This window comes from Peromyscus maniculatus, chromosome 7 (genome assembly GCF_049852395.1).
Source record: "Peromyscus maniculatus bairdii isolate BWxNUB_F1_BW_parent chromosome 7, HU_Pman_BW_mat_3.1, whole genome shotgun sequence".
Classification (NCBI taxonomy): Eukaryota; Metazoa; Chordata; class Mammalia; order Rodentia; family Cricetidae; genus Peromyscus; species Peromyscus maniculatus.
In genome coordinates this window covers 17,511,970-17,520,466 of record NC_134858.1, presented here as the reverse complement: position 1 = coordinate 17,520,466, position 8,497 = coordinate 17,511,970, and the positions used below count along the sequence as shown (strand labels likewise).

General features: G+C 49.7%; 1 protein-coding gene across 1 annotated transcript; it reads right to left on the bottom strand.

Moving 5' to 3' along the window:
- Window positions 1–7,367: 7,367 nt before the first annotated feature.
- Timm29 (translocase of inner mitochondrial membrane 29) lies at window positions 7,368–8,451 on the bottom strand. Its single transcript, XM_006986985.4, has 2 exons — window positions 8,319–8,451; window positions 7,368–8,239 (listed from the first exon to the last, which is right to left on the bottom strand). The coding sequence occupies exons 1-2, from the start codon at window positions 8,428–8,430 to the stop codon at window positions 7,551–7,553; spliced, it is 801 nt and encodes a 266-aa protein (XP_006987047.1). The 5' UTR covers window positions 8,431–8,451; the 3' UTR covers window positions 7,368–7,550.
- Window positions 8,452–8,497: the final 46 nt, after the last annotated feature.

Below are 8,497 nucleotides of genomic sequence, written 5' to 3'. Positions count from 1 at the left end.
GGCTTCAGGTGATCAAACCTAGACGGGACAGGTGGCCGGCTAAGAGCTATACTAGTCTCATAATCACACAGAGACCTCATACATGGAGAGCGTCAGGGACTGCCTCACAAAGTACGGAAGACCGGACTCTGCACGCCTGGTGACCTGGCTGGGCTAAGCGGCATTGGTGTGTGCAAGGCCACCTGGCCAAGGAGATGCCTCAGAGATGGAATCTAAAGACTGTCCTACCCTCCGGGGCCTATGCATCACCAAGAGGTGTCTTCTTGGAGTTGAGGCCGCAGTCTACAGAAGGTGGACTGAGCAGATGGCTGGCTTCTTTTGCCAACCCTAGGAATGGTTGTGGCCCTTCCCCATGGCACCACGCTCTGCCACCATATACCAGTAGTGCCAGTCAATAGATAGAGCAGCTCACATCTGCTGTGCTTCACACAACAGAAGCCACATGGGGCTTTGCTAGCCATTCCCCTGAGGTCAGCCAGGCCTGGACAAAGTAGCTGAATTGTGAATTGAGTCTGTGGCGCCCTCTGCCCGGCTGTCTAGGAATAGCAGGAACATGTTGGCAGCCAATCCTGGACTGGCCCAGAAAGCAGAGATTAAGGTTAATTTTATTCCGGGTGGGGGTTGGGGAGGGAGTTCGGATGGGGCTGGAGAGATGACTCAAAGGTTAAGAGCACTGGCTGCAATTCCAGAGGTCCTGAGTTCAATGCCCAGGAACCACATGTTGGCTCACAACCATCTATAACGGGATCTGATTCCCTCTTCTGGTGTTCCTGAAGACAGGTCATTCATACACTAATAAGAAAATATTAAAAAAAAAAAAAAGTATTTAGGTTGGATGGAGGGACTGCTGTGCAGTTAGGAGCACTTGCTGATCTTGCAAAGGACCTGGGTTTGGTTCCCAGCACTCACATGGCAGCTAACAATTGTCTGTGACTCCTGGGGACCCAATGCCCTCTTCTGACCTCCTTGGACAACATCTACATGCATGGTGCACATACATACATGCAGGCAAAATGCTCAAAAAATTAAGAATCTTTAAAAGAGGGGGAAGCAGTTAAATGGCTCATTGTGTAAAGGTGCTTGACCGAGTTCAACCCCTAGGACCCTCTCATGTGCCTATGATACCATGTGCTAATGCACTCATACACACAAATATACACCTGTGTAATAGATAAATGCAATAAAATGTCAAGACAGACTAGTTTAGAATTCAGTATCTGTTTGTAGAAAGTGCTCAGCATACACAAAGCACAGAACTGGATCGCCAGTACTGTGTAAATGGGCATGGTGGTGCACAGCTGAAATCCTGGCACCCTAGAGAGGAAGGCAGTCGGATTAGAAATTGAAGGTCATAGATAAATTGGGGATTAGCCTAGGCTACACAAGACCATTTCAAAACAATACAAAGCTGAGTGTGGGAGCACACTGCTTTATTACGATTTAAACGTTTAAAATTTTTATGCATGTGTTTTGCCTACATGTATGTCTGTGCATGTACATACCTAGCACACAAATGATAGCTTAAACACACGCTCTCAGCCACTGAGCCAACTCTCTAGCCCCAGCTCAACACCTTTAATCTTAGCATTTGAGAGGCAGAGGCAAGAGAATCTTTAATGAGTTTCAGGCTAGTCTGGAAACATGAGTTTAGGCCAGCCAAGGCTATATAGATTCTGCGTAACCACAAGAGACAGGGATCAGTACTCCCTCTGGAGATTGGTCAATGGTTGACCAGACCAGCATTGAGGCCTTTGGGTTGGCCCCCTCCACGGTTAGCTGCTAACAGCTTTCAATGTTGAGTTTATGCTACCTCCTGCTCTCCATTTCACAGCCCCATTCAGATCTGAGGGTGGAGATGACATGAAACACACCCTGATTAGAAGTACCAAGTGGCATCCAATGATGGCCACAAGCATTGCTGGTGTGTGCAATCCTCTTTAATAGTCCTTGTGTGTCTGTGTGTGGTAGGAGCACCCATATCAAAGTCAGAGGACATCAGGTGTCCTCTTGTATGACTCTCCCTTATCCTCTTGAGGCATAGTTTCACTGAACCTGGAGCAAGCCTGAGCAATCCTGTCTCCCTTGCCCTTCCCTGGCACAGCACTGGGGTTACTGGGAACAACAGGGGCGGCAGGGATTTGAACTTAGGCCCTCTTGCTTAAATAGCAATCTGTTCTTACCCATGGAGTCATCAGTTTTAGTTTAGGTTTCCATTGCTGTGATAAAACACCATGACCAAAGGCAACTTGGGGAGGGAAGAGTTTATTTCAGTGTACAGTTTCAAGGTACAGTTCATTGTCAAAGAAGTCAGGGCTGTAACTAAAGCAGGGCAGGGACCTGGCATGAGGAGCTGAAGCAGAAGCCACGGAGGACACCGCTTTCTTGCTTGCTCCCTGGCTTGTTCGGCCTGATTTCTTACAGCAGCCAGGACCACCAGGCTGGGGTGGCCCCACCCACAATGGGCTGGGCCTTCCCATATCGATCACTAATTAAGAAAACACTATAGGCTTCTGACAGGCCAGTCTATGGAGGCATTTTCTCATTTGAGAGTCCCTCTTCCAAATGACCCTACCCTAGCTTGTGTCAAGCTGACAAAACACCAGCCAGCACACCATTTCCCGAGTCCCTCTTTACTACTGCTGACCAGGCCCATGGAGATGGCTCAGTGGGTAAACGTGCTTGTTGGGCAAGCCTGACCACCGGAGTTCAATACCTGGAATTAATGCAGACACACAGAGAGAAATGACTTCCACATGTGCACTAACAAACAATAAAGCTTTAAAAATGAACAAAAGGGGCTGAAGATTGGCTCAGCAGTTAAGAGCATTTGTTGATCTTGCAGGAAACCCAAGTTCTACTCCAGGCACCCACATGGTAGCTCACAGCTGTAACTCCAGTTGCAGAAGATCCAATGCCCTCTTCTGACCTCCATGAGCACCAGGCACACATGGTACAGACATACACGCAGGCAAAACAAACACATACATAAAATAATAAATACTTCCATGAGACACTTGTCATCTTGCTGTCAGTGGGTCTTTTTTTTTTTTTCCAAGACAGGGTTTCTCTGTGTACCTTTGGAGCCTGTCCTGGAACTCACTCTGTAGATCAGGCATGCACCACCACCACTCAGCTCTGTCAGTGGGTCTTAAATCCCTTCCCAAAGTTGACTAATATTAGTTAAGGTCCTCTACAACCGAACTTATAAGCCAGTCTAATAAATCCCCTTTATATAAATATATATTTCAAGCCAGGCGGCGGTGGTGGCATAAGCCTTTAATCCTAGCAGTGGGGAGGCCGAGCCAGGCAGATTTCTATGAGTTCGAGGCCAGCCTGGTCTACAGAGCAAGATCCAGGACAGGCACCAAAACTACATGGAGAAACCCTGTCTCGAAAAACAAAACTATATATATAATAACCCATATAATATATTATATATATATTATATAAAGGGGATTAGAATGGCTTATAAAGCTGTAGTCCAACTAGTCTAACAACAGCCATCTACAAATAGAAGGTCCAAGAATTCAGTAATTGTTCAGTTCATGAGGCTGGATGTCTCAGCTGGTCTTCATATATGCTGGAATCCCAAAGTAGGCTCTAATGCTAGTGAAGAAATGGACCTGCCAATGAGAGTAAAGGCAAGCAGGCAAGGGGCAAAATCTTCCTTCTTCAATAGCTTTTATAGAGGCTGCCAGCACGTGTGGCCCAGATTAAGGGTGAATTTCCCACTTCAAATTCCTCACAGGCCTTCCAGCCCCTTGGGTTTTAGTTAATTCCAGATGTAGTCAAGTTGAAAGTCAAGAGGAGCCATCACAGCTAATCTAGGAAAAAAAGGGTGGAAAACTGTGCACATCACCACATGCCTGTCATCCCAGCACTTGGGAGGTACGGACAGAATAAGTTCAAGGCCATCCCTGGCTACATACCAAGTTCTCCATTAAACTGGGCTACAGATTTTTTCCTAAAGATTTTTTTTCAATCACGGGTGCTGTGTATGTTGTGTAACAGTACTGGAACACGTATGCCACAAAGGTCAGAGGTCAACTGTTCTGGGGATCAAACTCAGGTTATCAGGCTTGAGTGGCAAGCACTTTTACCTGCTGAATCATTGTTGGCTGGCTTTAAAAAAATTACACAAAGCTGGTGAGATGGCTCAGTGGAAAAATACTTACTGCTTTTGAAGAGGATCTGGGTTCAGTTCATAGCACCCACACAGCAGCCACCACCACCTATAACTCCAGACCTAGGGGAATCTGAGGCCTTCTTCTGACCTCTCTGAGCACTGTGCTTATGTGGTGCATATGCACAAATGCAAGCAAAACACTCATAAACATAAACCTTAAATTGTGTATTGCTGGGTGGTGGTAGCCCACGACTTTAATCCCAGAACTTGGTACAGAGTGAGTTCCAGGACAGCCAGAGCTGTCACACAGAGAAACCTTGTTGTGAAAGATCAATTGTGGCCGGGCGGCGGTGGTGGTGGTGGTGGTGGTGGTGGTGGTGGTGGTGGTGGTGGTGGTGCACGCCTTTAATCCCAGCACTCAGGAGGCAGAGCCAGGAGGATCTCTGTGAGTTCAAGGCCAGCCTGGTCTACAGAGCAAGATCCAGGACAGGCTTCAAAGCTACGCAGAGAAACCCTGCCTCGAAAAACCATTGTGTGGGGAGCTGGAGAGATGGTTCAGAGGTTAAGAGCACGGGCTGCTCTTCCAGAGGTCCTGAGTTCGATTCCCAGCAACCACATGGTGGCTCACAACCATCTGTAATGAGATCTGGTGCCCTCTTCTGGCCTGCAGGCATACATGCAGGCAGAACAGTGTATTCATAATAAATAAACCTTAAAAAGCCTTTGTGTATGGCTGGGCTGTGGTGGTGGTGGTGGTGGTGGTGGGGGTGGTGGTGGTGGGGGTGGGTGGTGGTGGTGGTGGTGGGGGTGGGGGTGTGGGGGGGGGTGGGGGTGGGGGTGGGGGTGGTGGGGGTGGTGGGGGTGGTGGGGGTGGTGGGGGTGGGGGTGGTGGTGGTGGTGGTGGTGGTGGTGGTGGTGGTGGTGGTGGTGGTGGTGGTGGTGGTGGTGGTGGTGGTGCACGCCTTTAATCCCAGCACTTGGGAAGCAGAAGCAAGCAGATCTCTATGAGTTTGAGGATAGCCTGCTCTACACAGCCACTTCCAGGACAGCTAAGACTACACAAAGAAAGCATGTCTGGAAAAAAAAAAAAGTGTACGATGTGTGAGGACAGCACACACATGCACCATGGCATGTTTGTGGAGGTCAGAGGACAACTTCTGGGGCTGTTTTCTTTTTTTGTTGTTTGTTTATACATAGCTCTGGCTATCCTGGAACTGAGATCCGCCTGCCTCTGCCTCCTGAGTGCTGGGATTAAGGCATGTCACCATGTCCCAGCAACTTAGTTTTGCTTGTGCATACATAAACTTCAGCCGGGCGGTGGTGGTACATGCCTTTAGTCCACCTCTGGAGGCAGAGGCAGGTGGATTTCTGTGAGCTCAAGACCAACCTAGTCTACAGAGTTCCTGGACAGCCACTGTTAATGCAGTGAAACTTGATCTCAAAAAATCAGAACCAACCATTGCTCCCCTGAACCTGGAACTAATGAGCCACGATGTGAATACTGGAGCTAAACCCAGGTCCTCTGCAACAACAGTAAACACTCTTTCTGACCCACTCAGCCTTTTCTCCAGGCCTTTCAGACAAGGCTTACTTATGCCAAGTGACGGCAGTGTTTAATATCTTCCAGCAAGGAAGTCCCAGCATGTGGATCACCAGTGGAGCACTTGTCTTACATTCCATACTATTCTGGGGAGAATTACCCTCCCACCAAAATAAAGTACAGTGCTTGCCTAGTATGTACCAGACCCTGGGTTTAATGTCTAGCACGTAACAAAAACACTCAACTTTAGGGGGCTGGAGAGATGGTTCAGAGGTTAAGAGCACTGACTACTCTTCCAGAGGTCCTGAGTTCAATTCCCAGCAACCACATGGTGGTTCACAACCATCTGTAATGAGATCTGGTGTCCTCTTCTGACCTGTAGTCATACATGCTGTATACAATAAAAAATTAAAAAAAAAAAAAAAAAAAAAAAAGAAAAAAACACTCAACTTTAATAAACCACACAACAGAAACATTTCACCCTAAAGCCGGGCGGTGGTGGCGCACGCCTTTAATCCCAGCACTCGGGAGGCAGAGCCAGGCGGATCTCTGTAAGTTCGAGGCCAGCCTGGGCTACCAAGTGAGTTCCAGGAAAGGCGCAAAGCTACACAGAGAAACCGTCTCGAAAAACCAAAAAAAAAAAAAAAAAAAAAAAAGAAAAAGAAACATTTCACCCTACATTCGGGAAGTGCAAGCAAGAGAATCACTCAGTCACCCTTTACTACCTAGTGATTGAGGCTGGGCTGGGCTGTGAGATCACTTCTCACAAACCAACCAACCCCCCGCCCCAGAAAAAAATTAAATTTCAGAGGCAGACAGATATCTGTGAGTTGAAGACCAGACTGTTCTTCATAGCCAGTTCCAGACCCTGTATCAAAACAAACTGAACCAAACCCCACAAGAAACAAAAAACCCAAACAAGCACATTTCAGTTCCAACTGAAATAAAAAAAATCTGAGGTTGGGCACCGGCACATGATTATAGTCCCAACCTTGGAAGGCTATTTAGGAGATCGTTTTTTAAACGTTATGTGCATGAGTGTTTTGTCTGCATGCATGTCTGTGCATCACGTGCCTGCCTAGTACCTGAGGACTCCAGAAGAGAAAGGTCAGATTCCCTGAATTGGAGTTATAGACGATTGTGAGTCCCTATGTGGATGCTGAGAGTTGAACCAAGGTTCTTGAATCAAGGGAAGAGCAATCAGTACTCTTAAATACTGAACAATCCAGCTCCTGGAAGGAACACTTTTGCTCATGAATTCTAAACTAACCTGGGCAACACAGCCAGATCTTCCTTAAAAGTTCATACAAACACTCAAAAATTGTGAATATGTGACTGGTCTTAGGATCTTGGGAGTCACTGGCAATCAAGACGTCTTTGTAGCCATATGAATAGGGCTGACACATGGGCTATGTACATCGTGGTGGACTTGAGCTGAGGCAGGAGGATTCAGGGCCAGTTCTGGGCTATATGGAAGTACTAGTCTCAAAAACCAACCAAATAAATAATCCAAAACCAGAAGTTCATTTGTGTTCTGTTTTGCAGTGCTGGGAATGGAACCCAGGAACCCACGCAAGCTAGGCAAGTGCTCTACCACTGCACTGAAGTACACCCCCAGCTACAACAGGCTACACACACAGTGCAGGCTCCTGACTCGTAGTTCTGATGGTTATAAGCATAACATGGTCAAATGCTCCATGGTTAAGACCAGTCCTTCAGCTTTTCTCCACCTCCAAGACCAGAAAGGCTTTCAATTAGCTTCAGCTATTGGGACAGACAGAGCGAGAAGGGCTTCCTACAAAACCACACTGAATGGATTTCTCATCCCCTGCACCTGGCTAACAGTTTTTTGCCTGAGCCTGGAAACCGGGGGCTCCCTGGGTTTCATCTGGAAACCTCGGACTGCACCAGTGAGTCGGCCTCGCTAAGCGCCAGTCTATCCTTTTTCTCCTTTTGCAACACCTGCTCCTCCCACAGCGCCTGGTCCACTTGGTCATCGGTGAGCACGACGGGCTTGTACTTCTCCTCGAACAGCCTCTCGTTGGCCTCGGAATGCAGCTGGTGGCGGCCGACGACGCGGAGGTGCGCAGGCAGGTGGAGAAACTCGTCATCGTTGATGTCGCAATCGTGCATGCGGTTCTCCAGGATCCACCAACGGCCCATGAACCCCACGTCGAGGACGCGGCCGGGGAAGTCGATCCAGCGTGGCTGCAGGTAGCGGCAGCGGGCCTGGTAGAGACTGGCCTGGGCATCGAAGGGCGCCTCGTACACCAGCGAGCAGAGCCCCAGGTTCACGTGGCGCAATCGCCCGCGGCCCCTCAGCCACAGCAGGCGCTGCAAGAACGCTTCCGAGTGGCGGTTGCGCGTCGCCGGCGCCAGCAGCAAGAGGGACCCCGATGCGTCGAGCAAGGCCTCCTCGAAGGTCGCCTCGCTGGGCGCTAGGGCGCAGCACGCCGCGGCGCCGCCCAGCAGCCCCACGTAGACGGCGGCGCGGCCCGGCCGGGCCCGCGCTGCGGTCGCCGCGTCTCCGCACGCCTCGGCGTAATCCCGAAGCAGCGCGCGGGCCCAGGTGCCTGAGGGGAAGAAGCGCTGCGGTGACCCCAGTGTCCGGCCACTCGGGCCCCCACCCTGCCGCCTCCGGCCCCTACTCACCCAGTCGTGCCCACAACCCTGGCCTTGCCGCCACCGTCGCGGTGCCACTCGCCTCTTGTCCTGCTTCACTGCGCCCTCCGGACCAGAATCTCTTTGGAGCCGCTGTCGCCATCCTCTTCCGGTGGTCCGTTGGCCGAGTGGAAATGCATAGTGTCGGAAAGAAAAGGGCTGGAGAGTGG

What these genes read in the sequence shown, in the direction of transcription:
- Timm29 (XM_006986985.4), bottom strand. Translation starts at nt 8,430, where the DNA reads ATGGCGACAGCGGCTCCAAAGAGATTCTGGTCCGGAGGGCGCAGTGAA. An exon ending in AGGGTTGTGGGCACGACTGG is followed by an intron (nt 8,240 to 8,318) that starts GTGAGTAGGGGC and finishes TCTTCCCCTCAG; the next exon opens with GCACCTGGGCCCGCGCGCTG.